The sequence below is a fragment of the Myotis nattereri genome (assembly GCF_964212035.1).
Source record: "Myotis nattereri genome assembly, chromosome: 5".
NCBI lineage: Eukaryota > Metazoa > Chordata > Mammalia > Chiroptera > Vespertilionidae > Myotis > Myotis nattereri.
The window spans coordinates 4813457-4834819 of NC_138080.1; the positions used below are offsets into that span (position 1 = coordinate 4813457).

Sequence of the window (21363 nt, forward strand, 5' to 3'; positions counted from 1 at the left end):
CCGGACCATAGAAAGGCCACACAGGCGGGATTGCCACGCGGCTACAAGTGGAATATTAGAAAGTGCAGGAAGGAAGGATCGGAAATATCCGGTGGAAGTGAGTTCGGGAAATGTTTTCCCAGGACCACAGGGGCGATCGCAATACCGTGCACACCGTGGACAGCACCTCGCGGGGGGACCTGGGCTGCGGGGGGGGGTCCCGCAGAGGACCCCACAGTCCCGTTCGCGCGGGGGGCCACCGAGGCTCCGACGCTCGGGGGAAGTGGTAGATGGAGCCAAGGGCCGGGAGAAAGGCGCTCAGCACAGCCGTCCTGCCGCGGCCTCCCGGGGACCCCGCCGCCCCCGCCCGCGCCGAGGGCCAGGCAGAGGCGGCGTGAGGCTCGGAGAAGCAGCCCGGCGCGCGGGACCCCAGCCCGAGCTCCCGGTCCCCCCCATACAGCCCGAGTCCGCCTGGAAAAGGGGGTGCACGCTCTTGCACACCTGACGGGGCACCCTTACACCTGTGACAAGCAACTAATTTCCCTGCTGTTCTGCCAAACTTGGAAGCCAAATCAAGAAAACATCAAAGCGGAAAATCAAATTCTCTTTAACGGTTTATGTGTCTTAAATGTAGACAAAGCGTTCCTGACTCGAAGCGTAGGCAGTAATGGCAAGACTGGTGAGGCCGCCTGCACTCTGTAAGCAGCGACTAAACGGAGCAACTTCAAAGCCGAGCTGGAGCTGCGAGGCCAGAGCAACAACTGCGCGCAGCCTGCTGCCTGGCCCCTTAGGGATGTTAACACCGCAGAACAGCCGTGGACTGGCCCGAGGCGACCTCTGCTTGTGGAAGGCCTGTCAGCAAAGAAAACAAGAAAGCAGTCATTATGGCTGCAGGACTGATGCCTCCCCGAGGGAAAACTAAAAACATGGCTGAGAATTAACATCACTATGTTATGTCTCCCGCACCAATAGAAATGCCTTCCTTCTGTTGGTGTAATTGTTCCCCTTCCCCTTCTCATAAAACCCCTTTGTCTCCTAATCCGAACACTGTATTGATCGCAAATAAATGTGTGTTGCCTCTCACTTTGAAAGGCCTTTTTACCTTTCGGTTAACAATTCCAATAACTTGCCCACAGAAATCAATGCCGTGCCCATTTCCTTGTCATCGCCTTGCTCTTTCATACTTATGTGTATGCCTTCTCAGAATGTATAGATGTGCTCACCCAAGGAGGAGGGCCAGGGCCAGCCATGGATCTTAGAGAGTAAGGGGAGTGAAGAGTGAAGAATTCGCGACCCCATTTGGAAGAATCCTCCAGGTTCCCTTGCTGACCCCATTTCTTTCCACACACACACCCTCCCCCCACCCTCACCCCCACCCTCCCCCTCCCGCCCACCTCCTTAAATTTCACTGACTGGATTGAGATGAGTCAGTACAGACCCCACCTCAGGCTTTGGACTGCCAGAGTGTCTTCTGAATCACCCCCTGACCCCCACCCCCTTCAAGCTGACTTCTTTGGTGGCCCCAGGACTCTGGGAGGTCAGAACTGTCACTCAGGCCTGTCACTCTTCTCCAGGTGGGTTCTGATCGGTGCCTCAGCTAATGTGAGCCTCATCATCTTCCTTGCGGAGACAGTAAACAGATCCAGAACCACACGAGTAACCTCACAGCACGGCGGGGCAGGAAGCTGGTGTGAATCAGATTTCTTTGGGGTTACGCTTAATGCTGACCTGTCATTATGGCTTTGTAGCTTCCCTAGACTGACCTGGTTTCAATGACACTATGATTCTCTTTTTTGAGGCGGAAGCTGTAGCTGCTTGTCAGTGTGGTTGCTTGTCAGTGGAAGCCCCTTTCCACCGACCCCTTTGTCCTCTCAGCATCGCCCCCACAATTTGAAAGCATCCTTGTTTCCTGGTGGCAATCCCATCCTGGGCCTAGCTAAATCTTTCCTGCCCTGGGATGCAGGGGATTTCAGGGAACTTGAGTTGTTGTTTTTGGGGTTTTTTTTTTGTTTTTTTTCAGTGAAGACTACAAGAAAAGAGCCAAACCTGGGTGCCAGTACAGTACACAGGGCCAAAGGTCCCTGTCTCCCACTTCTAAGATACCCTAGGGAGAGAGTTTAGAGGATGTGAATTCCCACTGAGGATTCTATTTAATTGTAGTTTTGCTGGATCTTTACTTTTTTTTCTCTCAAATAAATATTACTCCACAGCATCATTACTCTATAAAATTTTCTACCTGAATGTTTAACCTTTCACTAAAAAGTAACTGTAATACTCTTTGTTTTATTTTTAAACCTTTTTATTAGGAAATTTAAAGTAGACAGAATGTTATTGGGAAACCCCAAGTACCCATCTCCCAGCTTCCACAATTTTCTCTTCCCACCATTCCTGTTTCACCTCTGCCTCCACCACCTCCCACCCCCTTGCTCTTTTCTTTATAGTCCTCAGATTCCACAGGCTATCCTTCTGTAGTCTCTCTGTTGACCGTCTCCCCTTCCCTCTGGTAGTCCGGTACTCCGTAGACCTTCAAAGTTTAGGAAATAATATCAGTAGCTACAGGTCCCATGAACTGGGCTGTGGTATGGACGAGGCACTGGCAACAAGCCTACGGTGTGCCACGATGAAAAGGAAACTTCATCTATTTATTTGTTACAGTGCAGTAAGAAAGGGGCCAGGCCCCTACCCTCCTGTTTACCTTCTGATAGGCAAGTAAAATAGCAAGCAAGTAAACAGATAAAGACATAACAAGAGAGCTATAAGGACTGTGAGAAAATTAAAGACGATGATCTGATAACGTGGCAAGCAAGCAGACAACAACAGTAGAGAGCTGGGCCGGGAAAGAGGCATCAGAAGAGGTGACAATGAGCGGAGGCATGAAGCTAGAGAGCCAGCCTTCCCAAAGTATCAGGAAAGAGGCCCAGAGGAGGAGGGAGCTTGCGGGTTCAAGGACAGAGGGAAGACCAGGGGTTTGGAGGGTTAGGAGCCACAGTATACCTCCTTGGCTCTTCATCCTGATGACTCCATCTCCTCCACCATTTGCTGTTTTTCTTTGCAAGTGGATTGAAAAATGAGTGGAGGCCCTCGCTGGTTTGGCTCCATGGATGGAGCATCAGCCTGCGGACTAAAGGGTCCCGGGTTGTATTCCAGTCAAGGGCACATGCCTGGGTTTCCGGCTCCCTCCCCAGGAGGGGGCGGTGCAGGAGGCAGGCAATCAATGATTCTCTCTCATCATTAATGTTTCTCTCTTACTTTCCCTTCCTCTCTGAAATCAATAAAAAATGATTGCAAGTAAGCAATAAACCTGGGTACTGTGGGTTGGGAGGTAGAGGAGGGAGTCTGCAGCAACAGTCGAGATTCAGATACCAACTGTGCAACCTAACCAGTGCCTCCTCTTCTCCCACTAATAAGGGCTCCAATACATAAATCTATAATTGTCACTTGAAATGTCCATGAGAATAGCACCAATGGCTTAGATGTTCAAGATGACACTTAATGAAAGGATTCTTTAAAATATTGCTAGTTTATAAGAAAAACAATAATATTTGTAACTTGGTTTATAACCTTAAGAATAACTAGACTTTAACCTTTACAACTGCAATGCATTGAATAGTCATCACAAAACAAGTGTGCACTCTTTTCCATATTCAAACACCTCCCTCCTTGCCCTTAGACACCAAACATCTCAAATAACAACAGAGTTTCCCAAAATATCCAGTTATTTTAAGCCAGTTGGTCCTGAAACAGAATGGAGGAGCAGGTCATTTGGGGTCATCTTTTTGGCCACTCTTCCTGTTTTTGCAGCAGGCCTCCAGAATTAGGTGGCTCTGGCTGACATTTCGTCTTCCTCCTTACCCAAAAGTCACACTCCCCAGGACACCAGCATGTGATTGAGACCTGTCTCTTATGTGGGGGACTTGTACCCTTAAACCCATGTGACATGATATACATGGCAGTGAAATAATGGGGTGAGCATTTGACGTGGGCTGGGCCATTTCTCCTGATGCCTCACAGATCCTGGGAGAATGACTTGGTGAAGTCTGGTAAAGGGGAACTAGGGACTGTTTAAGAAAGACCTGAGACTGGAATATTTTTAGACTTGTTAGAAAATATGCACAAACATATTAAAATTGGAGATGATATTTTAAGATGAAAATATTCAAGTGGATGGTTGATGAATAATTTCTATATAAATTGTATATAATCATTATTGTAAGACCACTGCACAAACTACATGTATGTGACACCAGCCAGTAAAAAAATAATTTACAAACTTAATCTTTTTTAAATATATTTTTTATTGATTTTTTACAGAGAGGAAAGGAGAGAGATAGAGAGTTAGAAACATCGATCAGCTGCCTCCTGCACATCTCCCACTGGGGATGTGCCCGCAACCCAGGTACATGCCCTTGACAGGAATCAAACCTGGGACCTTTCAATCCGCAGGCCAACGCTCTATCCACTGAGCCAAACCGGTTTCGGCTACAAACTTAATTTCTTACATCTGGTTGGATTCTTCCTGTCCAAGGAAGAAGATCTGCAGAGTAAAAAATAACTGAATAGCCCTTTCCAATGAGGCTGTGGCTTTGCAAGAGGAGAAAACATGACGGCCTCTAAAGAAACAGGCCTGAGAAGAGAAGAAAAACTATGAGATTATGAACCATAAACCAGAGTGACACTGTGACCTGCAGAACCTTTTGTCTGAGTGTGCTCCTGTGAGAGGCAAGAGGAGAGTTCTTTTCCCTGCCAGGCGGTGCCCTGCAGGCCCTGCCATGGGTATCATCCTGCCAGACAGACAGTGAGGAGCCCTGGCCATTGTAAGGGTGTGGGGAAGGAGGGAGCCAGATGTTTAGTTATTTTTATTTTTATTTTTTTGCTAAAGCAGCCCATTGCTACCACAGCAGTGGAGAAATAGGCAATCTCATTCATAGCTGATGGGAGGGAATATCAGCTGGTAGGATCCACAACTGGGTGATTTGCCTATTTTTATCAACTACAATAGCATCTATACATTGACCCAGTAATCTCACTTCTGGGAATTTGCCCTGCAGATATGAATGCAAAAGTGAAAAATGACAATGGTATATGCTTACTACCTGCAGCATTAATTGTAATAACAAGAGATTGGAAACAACATAAATGTCCATCAGCAGGTGATGTGTTAAATAAACTATGATTCATCTACAGCAGAATAGTATGAGGCTGCAAAAAGAGATTGAGGACATTTTATATGTCTTGAGATAGGAAGATCTTCAAGCTATAACAGAGCTGTAATTATATTTTTGTGTAAGTAAAGGGAAATAAAATATGTCCACTTCTAGTATAGACCCAAAATAAGTGAAAGCAGAAATTCAAATGGATATTTGTACACCCGAGTTCATAGCAGCATTATTCACAAGCCGAAAGATGGAACGAGCTCGCGTGTCCATTGAAAGATGAGTGGGTAAACAAAATGTATTATCTACATACAATGGATTCTTTTTCAGACTTAAAAGAAAGGAAATTTTGACACATGCTACAACAGGAATGAACCTTGAAGACATTATGCTAAGTGAAGTAATCCGGTCACAAATGGACAAATATTGTATGATTTTTCTTATATGAGATACCTGGAGTAGGCGAACTCATAGGAACAAAAAGTAGAATACCAGGAGCTGGGGGAAGGAGAGCCTGGGACATAATTGTTTACTGGGTCCAGGGATTCAGTTGGGGAAGATGTCAAAGTTCTGGAGATGGATTGTGGTGATGGTTACACAGCAACAACAACATGAATGTGTGTAAAGCTGCAGAACTGTACACTTAAAAATGGTTAAAATGGCAAATTTTGTTATGCACATTTTACACAATTTTTTAAGAACTCGTTTTGTCCACGTAAACAGGCCGCTAGACAAATAATGAACAAGAGTGTAGCCATAAAAAGCTTAAACAAATATCGCACACAGGAAATGTCCATTACAGGTTTCTTCGGTTTTCCAAGCTGTCAGGCAACGTATGAAAACAAAAATTACCACTCGCCCAACGTGGGGCTCGAACCCACGACCCTGAGATTAAGAGTCTCATGCTCTACCGACTGAGCTAGCCGGGCGCGGTGGCAACAGCCGGCGATACCTCCAGTCAATAATTATTGCCTCACTGTGGGCTTAGGCCTGCATCCAGCCGGAGGGGGACTCGGAAACAAACTCGGAGGATTGTGCCCGCCCGTCCCTCCTACTGCCGTCAGTTTCCTGCTTGTCCTTTGCCAGGAACCTGCCCTTTTCCACCCCCGTGAAGCTCACGGTGCGAAGGGAATACGCGCGCAGGACGATGCCAGTGGCCCCATCACCCTGTAATGTTTTAATCTGGAGTCAAAAGGCAGCGTCAGGGGATGGGAGAGGCGAGGGCCGCAGCCGACACCTCCAACGTGGGCAAAACGCCACGATCAGGGGCCGGTGAACACACCATAGAATATACAGGGGACATAGTATAGAATTGTACACCTGAAACTATATAATTTTATTAACCAGTGTCACCCCAATAAATTTTTTAAGAAAAGGAAACACCGGTGTCTGAGGTTTTCCCTGGAGCTGGGAATACATTGCGTTTTTGAATTTGGGAGACAAAGTAAGAAAAAGCGCAAGTCCACGCTGGAGATGCCGGGGATCGAACCCGGGGCCTCATACATGCAAAGCATGCGCTCTACCGCTGAGCTACATCCCCCACTTGCTGATACCTTCCTTCCTGCTCTCCCTTAGCAGTTTCGTCATGCAGGGCGTGTGCACATTGACGGTCTCCGGGGCGCACGATACCCCAGAAGTTGCAAACCGCAGCGGGCAGTGTCCCGAGGGTTTCCAGGGCTCTCTACTAAATGCCTACGGGGGCGCCGGCCTAGACGGAAGGACGCCCCGGGGAGGACAGGGCTGGGATAAACACCTGGAGGCCGCGGTGGAAAAAGAAGGGGAGGTCATTTGATGTGAAGCGAAAAAGAAAGGAAGGCTGTGCAGGATGCTGTGTTTGTTTATTTATTTATTTATTTATTTATTTTAAAAATATATTTTATTGAGTTTCTACAGAGAGGAAGGGAGAGAGATAGAGAGTTAGAAACATCGACGAGAGAGAAACATCGATCAGCCGCCTCCTGTACATCTCCCACTGGGGATGTGCCCGCAACCCAGGTACATGCCCTTGACCGGAATCGAACCTGGGACCCTTCAGTCCGCAAGCCGACGCTCCATCCACTGAGCCAAACCGGTTTCGGCTATTTATTTATTTTTTTAAAAAAGGAGTGTAGTAAATATAATATTTGTATAAAATAATTCAGAATTGCTTGGGATGGGGAGGGAACTGGAGTCTAGGCGATAGACAGACTTTCCACTATAAACCGCCGTTTTTGAATCACGTCCAAGTCAATTCAACCCAAGAAAAGTTTAGGGAGCGCCTACTAGGTACCAGGAACTGCTCTAGAAAACTGGTGGTCCAATGGTCCAAAATGACATAGTCCATCGCTCTAACAGCTCGCATTCCAGAGGAAGTAGAATGCTGGACTCAAAATGGTTAAGGTGTGATTGTAAACAGGCTTCATTGAGAAAGGTAACTTTTTTTTTTTTTTTTGAAAAAGATAATTTTTGAAACAAGATTCGAAGGAGGTGGGAAGAGAGCCAGGCAAGAGCCAGTTCAAAGGCCGTGAGGTAGGGCCTTTGGACGCGTTGCAGGAACAGCAAGGTGGTGCCTGTGGCTGGAGGAGAGTCCATAGGACAGTGGTAAGAGATGAGGGTACAGAGGAGGCCCAGTGCAAGGAGGGGGAGGAAGCCTGGGGTGGGGCTGACAGGTGGGAGCCACTGGGGGGTTTGAGCAGAGAAAGGCCACGATTTGATTGAAAAGTAACATTTCCACAGGATTGTTCTCACAGCTGGGTGAAGCTAGGGCGGCAGAGTGGGACAGAAGGGGAAAGATTTGTTGCTCGTTGGAGATGATCCAATGGAGGGAGAGCCTGAGGACTCGGGGTGAGGTGTGCACCATTTTTCCCTCTCGGAGTCACAGAGGGCTCCCTGTTTTTGTCCTGAGCCCCTGGAGGGCTGGAGTGGGGAAGCACGTGGTGGTGCAGATCAGAAGTCCAGGGTGGAGATGCGACGCTGGAGCTGAAGGTGGAAGCCAGGGCTCCTGGGTCCTGGGCTAGGCCTGTGTGCTGCGGTGCCACAGGGACAGGGGCGCCTAGTAAAGTGCCAGAGATCAGAAGGGAGTAAGCACAGACAGGAGCCCAGGACCCAGCGGGGCAGGGAGAAGAGATGGAGGCAGCAGGCCAGAGCCACAGAGCCACAGAGCCACAGAGCCACAGAGCCACAGAGCCACAGAGCCACAGAGCCATAGAGCCACAGAGCCATAGAGCCACAGAGCCACAGAGCCACAGAGCCACAGAGCCACAGAGCCACAGAGCCACAGAGCCACAGAGCCATAGAGCCATAGAGAAGGGGACACGTCGGGAAGGGCCGGGAAAGGGTGTCAGGAAGGAGGAAGCATGAGACGAGAGGGCAGGTGGGGTGAGGCCCGAGAAGGGGTCTTTGCCTTTGGGTTAGGATCGCTGAGGTCACTGGTGCCTTTAACCAGAGCGATTTCTGGGGAGGGGGAGGGCGCAAGCTGGGCCCTCCCGGGGTGGGGGGGGGGAGGGGGGGGACCTGAGACAGGGCTGCAAATAATGCTAGCAGCTCTGGAGGGGGCTGAGGAGATAACGGGGGGCGCATAACATCGAGTAAACTGGAAGAATTTACTGTCAATGTGTTTTTGTTTATAAACATAATCAAATAACGCAGAAACAAGGGGGAGGGGACGCTGGCAGGAAAGGTGGCTACAGAGGGGGATGCAAGGCCGCGCTTGGGGGTGGGGACTGAGCAGGGTTCCAGGCTCCAAGCTCCAAATTTAGCTCCGGCAGCGCCGCTCCCGGCTGCTCCCGGGAAACCCGACCCGCGCCCTGGCGCCAGGCCCCGGCGCCCCCCGCTCGGCGCGCCCACCTGTCCCGGCCCGTTGCCCAGGCGGCCCGGGTCGGGCGGGGGCGACGGGGAGCGGGCGCCGCGGGACCGGGGCGCCAGGGCGGGGACCGAGGGGTCCGGGCGCGGGGCGTGGGGCGCTGTCCTCCCGGGGAGCCCCTCGCCGCGCCGCCCGCCGGCCCCCAAAGCGCCCCCTCCGGGCGGGTTTCCAGCCGGGAGCGCCCCCTGGGCCCGTCTCGGTCCGCCGGTGTCAGCCACGCCCTTCCTCCCAGAGGCCCGCCCCGGCCCGGACCCGGCGCCGCCATTGGCCGCCTGGCCCGGCGCCGCCCGACTCGGGGCGCGGAGGGCGCGCATGGCGGCGGTGGGGCCGCGCGCGGGTCCCGGCTCCGGGGCCGAGGCCCTGGCGCTGGCGGCCGAGCTGCAGGGCGAGGCGACCTGCTCCATCTGCCTGGAGCTCTTCCGCGAGCCCGTGTCGGTCGAGTGCGGCCACAGCTTCTGCCGCGCCTGCATCGCGCGCTGCTGGGAGCGCCCGGGCGCCAGCGCCGCCGCCCCGCGCCTGCCCTGCCCGCTGCCCTGCCCGCAGTGCCGCGAGCCCGCGCGCCCCAGCCAGCTGCGCCCCAACCGGCAGCTCGCCGCCGTGGCCGCCCTGCTGCGGCGCTTCAGCCTGCCCGGCGCCGCGGCCGAGCGCGGGCCCCCGGAGGCGGCGGGGTGCGCGCAGCACGGCGAGCCGCTCAAGCTCTACTGCCAGGACGACGGCCGCGCCATCTGCGTGGTGTGCGACCGCGCCCGCGAGCACCGCGCCCACGCCGTGGTCCCGCTCGACGAGGCTGTGCAGGAGGCCAAGGTGAGCGCGGCCGCGCCCCCGCGGGTCCCCGCGCCCCTGCCCGGCCTCCCCCCACGCCGTGCCGACGCGCAGGCAGCAGACCCGGGCTCCGGCGAGCCCCTGCCTCCTCCTGTCTCCTGCTCAGCGCTGGCGCCGGGCGTGAGCTTGGCGACCCCTCCGTCACCCCCGCACCCTCAGTACCCCCAGTACCAACGCCTGGGCGATGTCCCGCAGACTTGGCGACTTTCTTTCTTTCCTTCCCCGGCCTCGAGCGGCGACTTGGGCGCATCCACACGGCCGCTGCCCCGCTCCCAGCTCTTCCCGCGGGTGGGAGACCTTCCCGAGCGGTCGGGGACGGTGGGTGGTCCGGGGTCTGGGCTCCTTTCTGTCCCGCCTCCTCGCTGGGGCCTCCGTTGAGGTGTGTGTTTCCGCCTGAACTTGGACACTGATGGTCTTGGGATGTGAGACCCTCGGGCTTTTGGGGTCACCCTAAAGGAGCCCTGTCCCCCTGTGTGAAGCCAGGCTGTACCCACCCCGGCCTCCTCCTCAGGGCGCAGGGCCTTCCCTTGCTCCTGGGGTTTCCAGAATCCTCTGCCCACGCCGTCTCACCCCCCGCAGGAGCTCCTGGAGTCCAGGCTGAAGGCCCTGAAGAGTGACCTGGAGGACTATGAGGTGTTCCGTTCCACCGAGGAGAAGGAGAGCAAGGAGCTCCTGGTGAGCCCCCTGCCCGGCAGCGGAGGGCCCCCCCACACCTGGCAGTTGTGTGTGTGGAACCGCAGAGGTGGATTTAGAAAGATAATAGGGTGCATGTTTAAAAGGCGACCCTAAGCTTTATCATGTAACCAGGGCTTTTGCAAGCGAAAGGAGGTGCTAAACTAACCCTAGAACAGCTGGCTTCGACTGGAGCTGTGCCCATGCAGGGGATGTACAGCCTGTTAGTGTTACACCCCAGGCAGGGCCGTGGCCTCTCTCCCGATGGAATGCCCTAATGTTTCTGCAGAGGAACATGCATATTCAGACTCAATGAGAACACAAATACAGTAAATAGCCTCATGTCAGCCTAGGCCAGTGGTTGGCAAACTCATTAGTCAACAGAGCCAAATAGCAACAGTACAACGATTGAGATTTCTTTTTTTTTTAAAATATATTTTATTGATTTTTTACAGAGAGGAAGGGAGAGGGATAGAGAATTAGAAACATGAGAGAGAAACATTGATCAGCTGCGTCCTGCACACCCCCCACTGGGGACGTGCCTGCAACCAAGGTACATGCCCTTGACTGGAATCAAACCTGGGACCTTTCAGTCCGCAAGCTGACGCTCTATCCACTGAGCCAAACCGGTTAGGGCTGAGATTTCTTTTAAGAGCCAAATTTTTTAAGCCACCAACACAAAATAATCACAATTCTTAAATTGATGACAAAAATACCTGTAGGATTTGCAGCTGGTTGGAAAAATACAGGTAACTTTATGCTTTGAGTAGGTACTTTTGTCACCTGCGTTCGCGGGCGCGCACAATGTGCCCACGCGACTAGCACTAACCACTGCACGAGACTGCTGACTGACTGGCTCACTCAACTCCTGCCTGAATCGGCCGCCTCCCCCGCGCTGCGTATCCCGTGGCCCCGCCCAGGCCGAAAACAGACCTTTGCGCTTGGGGGAAGTTTCAATCGCACTGTTCCTATGCACCTGCACGTGGTATTTTGTGGAAGAGCCACATTCAAGGGGCCAAAGAGCCGCATGTGGCTCGCGAGTCGCGGTTTGCCGACCACTGGCCTAGGCCTTTTTTTTTGGCCACCGGAAGAGTTATGAAAAGACTGTTTTTTCATTTTTAGAGTTCTGAGGTTTTGCAGTTGGGCTAAGTGGAAGGGGGCTCCCTGGGTCAGAGCGCGGAGAGTGGGAAGTCTGGCGACCAGTTCCTAGGAGCTCCCGCTGCACAGCCCAGTGTGCCCATGACCCCTGGTGGGCGGGAATTATATTCTGTCTTCTTTTCGGTGGAGCAGGAAAGTGAAACGGGCTCCTTTTGATGAGGGGAGCAGCGTGGGTCACGGACTCATTTTCTTCCTTGCAAATTCAGGTCTTCGCTCGATAAGTCGGTGCTAAAAGAATGGGAGGATCTATGGGCAGTCTGTTAGGAGAGGGCCACGCAGTTCCGAAGTTGGGAACTGGAGGGCCCTCCTGTCCTCAAGCTGGGGAGGGGGTGGTGTGGGGGGAAGACCTGAGTTCAGGCCCTTCTGGACCCTCCCCTGCACCTGGTGCCCCTGCCTCCCTGTGCACCCCAGCCCTCCCTTCTGATCACTCACTTCCCTCCCCAAGGAAGAGCGCAGCCCTCATCTCCAGGCTCCCCCCCTCTTCTGGAGACAGGAGTGAGCATGGGCTCCTCCATCTGCGACCCAGAGGCCCCCCACATCGTGGGCAGTGTCTTGTCTCTGGCCCTACCCACCATGACACCGCTTGGCACCTGCCCCTGGGTCCCCTGCCAACCACCCCTCTGGCCCCGTGTTCTTTAGAATCACAAAATACTACCTGCTTAATGCAGCAGTAGAGGCAGAGGATAGCCCAGCCGTGGGCAAACTACGGCCTGCTGATCCGGCCCGTTTGAAATGAATAAAACTAAAAAAAAAAAAAAGACCGTACCCTTTTATGTAATGATGTTTACTTTGAATTTATATTAGTTCACACAAACACTCCATCCATGCTATTGTTCCGGCCCTCCGGCCCAGTTTAAGAGCCCATTGTGGCCCTCGAGTCAAAAAGTTTGCCCACCCCTGGGATAGACCATGCTGCATATAACAGAATGAATGCTTTTATCTGAAAATGCTCTTACCACTTAGGAGTGCTTCTCAGTGGGGGCAGTTTTGGCCCTGAGGGGATATTTGGTAATATCTGAAGATATTTTTTTTTAAATATATTTTATTGATTTTTTACAGAGAGGAAGGGAGAGAGATAGAGAGTTAGAAACATCGATGAGAGAGGAACATCGATCAGCTGCCTCCTGCACACCCCCCACTGGGGATGTGCCTGCAACCAAGGTACATGCCCTTGACTGGAATCAAACCTGGGACCTTTCAGTCCGCAAGCCGACGCTCCATCCACTGAGCCAAACCGGTTTCGGCTGAAGATATTTTTTTTAAATATATTTTTATTGATTTCAGAGAGGAAGGGAGTGGGAGAGATAGAAACTTCCACGATGAGAGAGAATCATTGATCTGCTGCCTCCTGCACGTCCACCACTGGGGATCGAGTCTGCAACCCAGGCATGTGCCCTTGACTGGCATCATACCTGGGACCTTTCAGTCCACAGGCCGATGGTCTATCCACTGAGCCACACCAGCCAGGGCTGGAGATATTTCTTGTTGTCAATCCTGGGGCAGGGGTGCAACTGGCATTTAGTGGTAGAGGCCAGGGTGCTGATTAAGCATCCTGCAATGCACGGGACAGCCCGCTACAACAGAGAATTATCAGTAGCGCAGAGGCTGGTAAGCCCTGATTTAGAGTATTTTGGCTAATATCATCCCACTTGTGTTATTTCCTTGGGAGGCCGGATGATATAGTTGCAAGAAATGCAGGTTCTTGGGTCAGACTCCCTGGGGTGGAGTCCTGGCTCCCCACTTACTGGTGACAGACGTGCTGCTCTGTCTCTCTCCTCGTTTGTACAATGGGGTGAAAGTGTACCCCCATCGTTGGGTTGTCAGTGTTGAGTGAGTTTACACCTGTAAAGAGCCCCATGCCCAGTGTCCTGAAGGCCCTGGTGAGGTTCGGAGGGGGTGGGAGGGAAAAGCCATGGCCTGAACCCAGGTCTCTTGGATTCAAAACCCACTCACGAGCTCCTCTTCCAGCCTTTTAAAAAAATCTTAGTGATTTCAGAGAGGAAGGGAGAAGGAGAGAGAGATAGAAACATCAATGATGAGAGAGAGCCACAGATTGGCTGCCTCCTGCACATCCCACACCGGGATCCAATCGAATCGTGACCTCCTGGTTCATAGGTCCACACTCAACCACTGAGCACGCTGGCTCCGTTCGGGCTTCTAAAGCAGAGGGACTGTGGGGGTTGAGCTTGTCCGGGAGGGATGGAGCCCTCCTCACTTCTGGCTAGTCCTTGTTATGTCATGTGCAGCCCCTCGCACATATTCGTGTAAAGGATCCAGGGGATCCGTAGCATGAGCCTGTGTCTGAAAACACAGGAGCAAACGTCCAGTGGGTCACGGTAACGGAAATAACAGATTAGGAAGCCCGCACACAGCATATTCTCACTTGGGTCAGGTCCGTGCGCTGCCACCTCTGGTCGGTGGCATTGATTTTCCTTCCTCTTCTTTTTCTGCAACCTGCAGATTTTGTATTATGAGCATATGTTACCTTCGTAATTGCTAAACAGAAATGGTGCTCTTTAAAGTGAAGCGAAGGCCCTGGCTGGGTAGCTCAGTTGGTTGGAGCACTGTCCCCATACACCAAGGCTGTGGGTTCATCCCCGGCAGGGCACATGCAAGAATCAACTAAGCCTGGCCGGAGAGGCTCAGTGGCCGAGCGTTAACCTATGAACCAGGAGGGCGTGGTTCGATTCCCGGTCAGGGCACTTGCCTGGGTTGCTGGCTGGATTCCCAGTGGGGGATGTGCAGGACGCAGCAGATCAATGATTCTCTCTCATCATCGATGTTTCTGTCTCTCTCCCTCTCACTTCCTCTCTGAAATCACTAAAAATATGTCTTAAGAAAAAAAAAAAAAATCAACCAGAATAAGTGGAACAACAAATCGATGTTTCTCTCTCCCCCTTCTTCTCCCTCTCTAAAGTCAATTTTTTAAAAAAACTTTAAAATGAAATAAAGTCTGTAAGCCTGCAGTGTGCTTGGGTCTGGGGCGACCCTGTGCATTCCTAGAGTGCTTGCTAGAACATTTCGGACCGGTTTGAGGCCTTGCCCTGCTGCATCCGGAGCAAGGTTATAGAAATTCCAGACAATCGCAAAGAAAAAAAAAATGAAATAAAGTGAGGAGTGAAAGTTGGAGGGGTGATGAATGTTAAAAAACAAAATTCAACTGAGTATATTTTAAAGATCTTATTGGCTTTCTTCAGTGGTTGATGAATTGGGCAGCATCTAATCTAGCAGATAGAAAGGAACCCCAAAGAGCTGTATTCGGGGAGAGATTTTATAAGCAGAGGTAGCAAGGACAGGAATGTCTGCAGGGAAAAAAGCCGGTTTGGTTATTGCAAGGCTACTTTCCCAATCAGGGACGACAGGTTATCAACAAAGGCAATTCCTGATCAGCTAGTTTAAGATTCCATTTCTGCCCTGGCCGGTTTGGCTCAGTGGATAGAGCGTCGGCCTGTGGACTGAAGGCTTCCAGGTTCGATTCCTGTCAAGGGCATGTACCTTGGTTGCGGGCACATCCCCAGTAGGGGGTGTGCAGGAGGCAGCTGAATCGATGTTTCTAACTCTATCTCTCTTCCTCTCTGTAAAAAAATCTATAAAATATATTTAAAAAAAAAAAAAAAGATTCCGTTTCTGGGATAGCCGAAACTACAATGAAGCCTGTTTAGCGAGGTGGTGCTTAGCATAGCGACTCCATACAGTGACAGGGGAAGCGAGAGCGTGTATTGGAGCTGCTGTGCCCTTAGCGGTGGGGTATTTAAATTACAGGCTGTGCAGGGTGTGCCTGTGTGGGTGAGCCTCTGACCCCTGAACAGCGAGGTGGATGTAACCCTGCCCTCTGGGGTGGCTCAGCGCTCCTGTCCAAATGCCAGGCCTCGATGCCCATGTCCCTCACCTCTGCAACTTCTCTCCCGAGACAGAAGCAGATGGCAGCCGAGCGAGAGAAGGTGGGGGCAGAGTTCCAGGCCCTGCGGGCCTTCCTGGTGGAGCAGGAGGGCCGGCTCCTGGGCCGCCTGGAGGAGCTGTCCCGGGAGGTGACACAAAAGCAGAATGAGAACCTGGCCCAGCTCGGGGGCGAGATCGCCCAGCTGTCCAAGCTCACCAGCCAGATCCAGGAGACGACCAGCAAGCCTGACCTTGACTTTCTGCAGGTGAGGGGCTCCCCAGGGCTTTGAGTCCTTGATCCTAAGGCATAGTGAAGGCAGCGAGAACAGAGTCAGGTCCTGTGAGCTTAGTGACTCACACAGTCTGCAGCCAAGGGGGCCTGGAGAGAGGGGCCCTGATGTCCCTGGGGTCAGAGGCAGGTCTACAGGGATGTGATAAAACTGTCCTCACCGTGAGGAACGAGAGTATGTCTGACATCATATCCCAGCATGCGCACACTGGGGACAAGTCCCAGGAAACAACACCTGCACTAGCGTGATGCACTCAGATGCTTTCTATCCGATTTCATTAGAAAAATAGTCACAATCTAGTCCTACTTCCCTGGCAGGGGAGATGCCATGGCCACGAGGGTGGTTTTCCCAGAGCGAGGCTTATCCGTTGCCCCGTGGATGTGCTGACCCCTGCGATGTCCCCACATGTGGGAAACGGGGCTGCATAATTTGCAGTAGGGGGGGACTGCGTTCGCGCTCTCCCCTGAAAAAAATAAAAATTAAAAATAAATAAATAGGGACAGTCTACGAAATAAACTTCACAAGACACAAATGGATCAAAAACAGTCATTTAGAAGACTGGTCTGAAGGAGCAGTCGCTGCATAAAGGCTCTCGCTCGTCTTGGTGGTGTGAGAGCCGAGGCCTCGCTGGGCCCAGCTCTTGGCTCCAGGGAGGATTCTGTGAGGACGGAGCGTTTCAGAGCTGTGCGCAGGTCAGGGCACCCACCACGTTGACGAGATGCCCAGCTCCAGGCACGGGGGAGCCCTTGGCACCCAGGCCCGTGGTGGGGGTGGTGCCCCTGCTTACTGCCTCTTCCTCTGGAGGCAGGGCAGGGGCAGTTTTGTTTTTTCAGAGGTGCCTGGGGGTGACCTGATGTTGATTTTGTTTTCTTTCGTCTTTCTTGCCAGGAATTTAAAAACACACTAAGCAGGTGAGTGGACCTAATGGTTCCTCGGGCCCCTCTTAGCCGGTTCTTTCCCATGGCGTAGCCTCTTTCTTCCCCACCCCCAGCCCCTCACCTCCCACGGCCCCACCGCCTCGTCTGGTACCTTCTGAGGCAGGAGTCCCTGTGCCCGGTGTGGGTATGGACATGAGACCGGGCTCGCCTTTTTCTGCGTCTCCCCGCCCAGGGGGCCTCGCCGTCCTGATGGTGGGAGTGGGACGGTGCTTGTGGGCCTTCCTCCCTGTCCTGCAGGTGCAGCAACGTGCCGGCCCCCAAGCCAAGCACAGTCTCTTCTGAGATGAAGAATAAAGTCTGGAACGTCTCCCTCAAGACCTTTGTCTTAAAGGGGCTGCTCAAGAAGTTCAAAGGTAGGCCCAGGGGTGGGGCTGGGCCGTGAGGTGCCAGGGGCAGGGGTGTGGTTTTGGAGGTTTGGGGCCCAGAGATGTGCCTTTCCCGAAGCTGTGTGAGGACAGCAGAGCTGGGGTATGTGGTGACGAGTTTACTCAGGCCCCCTCGGCTCAGAGCTCCCCCCGGGACCGACAGGATAGAGGGGCATTGGGGGCGGACGAGGATCGGGAGGGAGATCCCAGCTCTGACCAGCTCCGGGCAAAAGAGGGGAAGCTGGACAGGAAAAGCCAGAATCCTGCCTCTCCCGCACCTGCGCTGGCCCGGTGCCTCGGGCCTGCCTGGGAGTAAGTGAGCCGGCGGGGTCACCCGTGTCGGAGGTGCGGTCACTGTCGTTGTCAGACGGTCTCGGTGTCCTTCACGCACACCTGCTTGGTTTCTCCTCAGAGGACCTTCGTGGAGAGCTGGAGAAAGAGGAGAAAGGTACGTAGCTGTGGGGGCAGTGAGTGCCTGTTACCTGCCTCATGGGGAACTCCCTCCCTGTGGGCGGGCGACTGTCTCTGGGCTCTGCGTGCAGGTGGTTCCCTCTGCCCGCCCACCGCCCGCCTCCGTGCCTGCCTTCTACTCCCCTTCCCTGTCCAACCTCACAGCGCCCGCTCCCGCAGGCCACGGGGGCCTGCCCCTCAGGGTGCTTAGGTTGGGGAAGGCTTGTCAGTCACCTACACAAGCCCCTCTCTCCCCTGTCCCCACTCCCAAACTTACTGAGACCTCTTCTGGGGACCGGAGTTGTGTGCAGGGGTGAGGGGAAGCAGGAAGAAACGGAGGACAAGGGAGGTGGTTCTTACTCCTGCGGAATTCTGGGTGAGTGGGACCCAGCCCCACAGGGAGGGGAGCGGGGGCCAAGCCAGACTTTGCCTGGAAAGAATCTAAACCAGCTGAGTCAGACTGTGCCCCTTCTGGGCACAGAGCCCTGCACAGGCCCCTGTCACTGAGCAAAGGCTGCAGTTCTCCAGCCACCCTCGGGCCGCGCTGCACGCTCCCCGGGTGCACCCCTGATCCCGGTGGGGGCTGGAATGCACGCGCACACCCTTCCCTGGGCTGGGCCCTGCTGCACCAGACGGCCGCCTGTCTGGTTTCTTCACCTTCTCTGTGTCTTCGCCTAAATGTACCTTTTCAGTGAGGCCGTCCTTGGCCCCTCTAGTTGAAATCACAGTTGCTGTCCTGATCCCTCTTCTATATTTTTTAAATCATTTATTGTCTCTCCTCCCCTCCCCTAAGAAAGGAAGCTGCTGGAGGGCTGGGATTCCCAGGGCCTGCACATAGGAGGCCTGGAACTCTGAAAAGTGTGCATATTTGAGCTTTTGGAGGTTTACACATACATACACACACACACACACACACACACATATACATATATAATTTCAGAGAGGAAGGGAGAGGGAGAGATAGAAACATCCATGATGAGAGAGGATCATTGATCAGCTGCCTCCTGCACACCTCACACTGGGGATCGAGCTCTCAACCCCGGGCCTGTGCCCTGACGGGGAATCGAACTGTGACCTGGTTCATAGGTCGATGCTTAGCCACTGAGCCCCGCCGGCCGTGCTCGAGCTTTTCCTTGTGGAAAATTTCAGACATATGCTCAAGTAGAGAGAGAAGCATAACAAATATTACATGCTCATCATACACCCTCAGCAATGACCACTAACACCCCTGCTTATGTCTTCCTACTGGACTGTTTCGAAGCAAATCACAGATAATATCATTTCCATAAATATTTCAGTATTTGATCTCTAAAGAGAGACTTTTAAATATATATATAATATATATATTGTATTGATTTTTTACAGAGAAGAAGGGAGAGGGATAGAGAGTTAGAAACATTGATCAGCTGCCTCCTGCACACCTCCTACTGGGGATGTGCCCACAACCAAGGTACATGCCCTTGACTGGAATCGAACCTGGGACCCTCAGTCCAATGCTCTGTCCACTGAGCCAAACTGGTTAGGGCTCTTTCAAACTGGTTAGAGACTTTTAAAAATACATATATGTGTATATTGATTTGAGAGAGAGAGGAAGGTGCGGGGGGCAGGGGAGAGTAACATTTCCATCGGCTGCCTCCTGGAGGGGCCTGCAACCCGGGCATGTGCCCTGATCGGGGACCTGTTGGTGCATGGGACGCTCAACCAACTGAGTCACAGCGGCCAGGGCTAAAGAGATAAAAAACAACCGAAAAACCATCATCATAATTAGAAAAGTTGATGATTCTTTCCAGTATCTAAGTTGTACAGTTTGATTTCAGATGTACTTGTTGGAGGGGTAGGGGTAGGGGTGTGGGGGTGGGCAGGAAGGGGGCAGGGGCTGTGCAAGAGGCCTGCAAGGGCCATCTCTCCCTGACTCCCCACTGCAGTGGAGCTGACCTTGGACCCGGACACGGCCAACCCCCGCCTCATCCTCTCGCTGGATCTTAAGAGCGTGCGCCTCGGACAGCGGGCCCAGGACCTGCCCAACCACCCGCGTCGCTTTGACACCAACACACGCGTCCTGGCCTCCTGCGGCTTCTCCTCCGGGCGGCACCACTGGGAGGTGGAGGTGGGCTCCCAGGACGGCTGGGCCTTCGGAGTGGCCCGCGAGAGTGTGCGCCGCAAGGGCCTCACGCCCTTCACGCCCGAGGAGGGCGTCTGGGCGCTGCAGCTCAACGGTGGGCAGTACTGGGCCGTGACCAGCCCCGAGCGGACACCCCTCAGCTGCGGCCACCTGTCCCGCGTGCGGGTGGCGCTGGACCTGGAGGTGGGGGCCGTGTCCTTCTACGCTGTGGAGGACATGCGCCACCTCTACACCTTCCGTGTCAACTTCCAGGAGCGTGTGTTCCCCCTTTTCTCCATCTGCTCCACAGGCACCTACCTCCGCATCTGGCCTTGAGAGACACTGCCCGGCCCCCCAGAGGACGGGGCCAGTCCAGGGTGCAGCCTTCTCCTGGCCGCCCCTGGGAAGGGACGGAAGCTCCGGCCGGGCTTCCTGCCTACTTCACCCTTCCTGCCCCCGCTGCCTTAGACAGGCTTCGGGAGCCCAAGCAGCAGAGGCAGGAAGGCCTTGGCCCCCGGGGCCGGTCCCCTTCCTGGCATGTGGCTTTGGTACCAGCTGCTCGGGGGGTGAGGACAGGAGCCCAGCTGTGGACAGAGCTGCTTCCTGTTCGGGGGCTCACTGCTCAGACTCAGCAGCGCCTCTGGCTCCCTGGAGCAACACCAAGCCCTGGGCCTGTGTCGGCCTCAGTTGCACGGGGCATATTTGGGGCCAGGCCGGCCAGGTTCATGACCACTTCTGTTTTGCCTTCTTGTCAGCTGCCAGCTGCCTTCAGGGACCCGCGTCCAGCTGGCTCACCAAACCGTCTACTCAGGGAGGAGCACTGTGCTCCCAGCTCAGAGGACAGTCTGGGCCAGAACTGGAAGCAGAGCCTTGACCTGTTCTCGAGGGAAAAGCCCCAGACAGCACTATGTAGGCGTGGCTACCCTCTGACACCCAGAACCTGATGATCCGCGGCCACGTGTTCTCAGCTGCCTAACCCCCTCTCAAGTGCCAAAGTGCAGTCTCCCTGGGTAAGGAGACAGAAGGTTCTGGAATTTTGAAATACCGGAGAGCACTTACAGTTTTACAGGTGCCTCTAGCACCAGCATGGAAATGCAGAGCAGAAGCATGCCCCTGGCAGATTCTTTCTGGAACTTGCCGAACGTGTGCCACCAGCAGAGGACCCTGGTGGCTGCTATCACCCGAGCTCATTGCTCCCCAGCTGCTGTAAGGCTGGGCTTCTGGGAGGGTGGTGGGGGGCTGTTCCTTGCGTTGTGCTCCCCAGGAATGGGGACTAGAGATGGAAATACAGACTATGAGTTCGTTTCTACAGTGGCTTAGCTCATTCTTGACTTACCCTGCCTGAGTGCAAGGGCACACGTGTGAGCAAGGATCTCTGCCAGATGAGGTGCGCGTGTGTGCGGTGTGAGAACTGCGCGGGTGTTTATATCGGATTGCAGGACAGTGGGTATGAACACGTGCATAGGGTGTCGGTGTTGAAACCGACCGAGGTCAATCAGGTCAGACCCTATTATTGACTTCTGGTTAAGTATCAGCCACCCCGTATGTAGTTGATGGCCACAGGTTTCCAACCCCACCAGATCCCCGGCTGGATGGAAGCCAGTTGCTGACCTAGTTCTGCCTACCCAGGTGGTTCAGGCAGATGCAGGGACGGTGACCGTCAAGTAGCTGGTCTGCAGGCGTCGTGGAGCTCCTGTACTCTGTCCCTTGAGATG

At 53.6% G+C, this 21363-nt stretch overlaps 1 protein-coding gene across 2 annotated transcripts; it reads left to right on the forward strand.

Annotated features, from left to right (window-relative positions):
* The first annotated feature begins 9273 nt into the window (after positions 1-9273).
* TRIM7 (tripartite motif containing 7) lies at positions 9274-20957 on the forward strand. Of its 2 annotated transcripts, XM_081092306.1 has the most exons (8): positions 9274-9777; positions 10375-10470; positions 15540-15770; positions 16683-16705; positions 16970-17085; positions 17510-17545; positions 17849-17923; positions 19473-20957. In XM_081092306.1, the coding sequence occupies exons 1-8, from the start codon at positions 9286-9288 to the stop codon at positions 19982-19984; spliced, it is 1581 nt and encodes a 526-aa protein (XP_080948432.1). In that variant the 5' UTR covers positions 9274-9285; the 3' UTR covers positions 19985-20957. The 2 variants fall into 2 exon arrangements, with proteins under 2 accessions (XP_080948432.1, XP_080948433.1); XM_081092307.1 differs by lacking the exon at positions 17849-17923.
* The last annotated feature ends 406 nt before the right edge of the window (positions 20958-21363 follow it).

What these genes read in the sequence shown, in the direction of transcription:
- TRIM7 (XM_081092306.1), top strand. Translation starts at nt 9,286, where the DNA reads ATGGCGGCGGTGGGGCCGCGCGCGGGTCCCGGCTCCGGGGCCGAGGCC. An exon ending in AGGAGAGCAAGGAGCTCCTG is followed by an intron (nt 10,471 to 15,539) that starts GTGAGCCCCCTG and finishes CTCCCGAGACAG; the next exon opens with AAGCAGATGGCAGCCGAGCG. An exon ending in TTACTCCTGCGGAATTCTGG is followed by an intron (nt 17,924 to 19,472) that starts GTGAGTGGGACC and finishes TCCCCACTGCAG; the next exon opens with TGGAGCTGACCTTGGACCCG.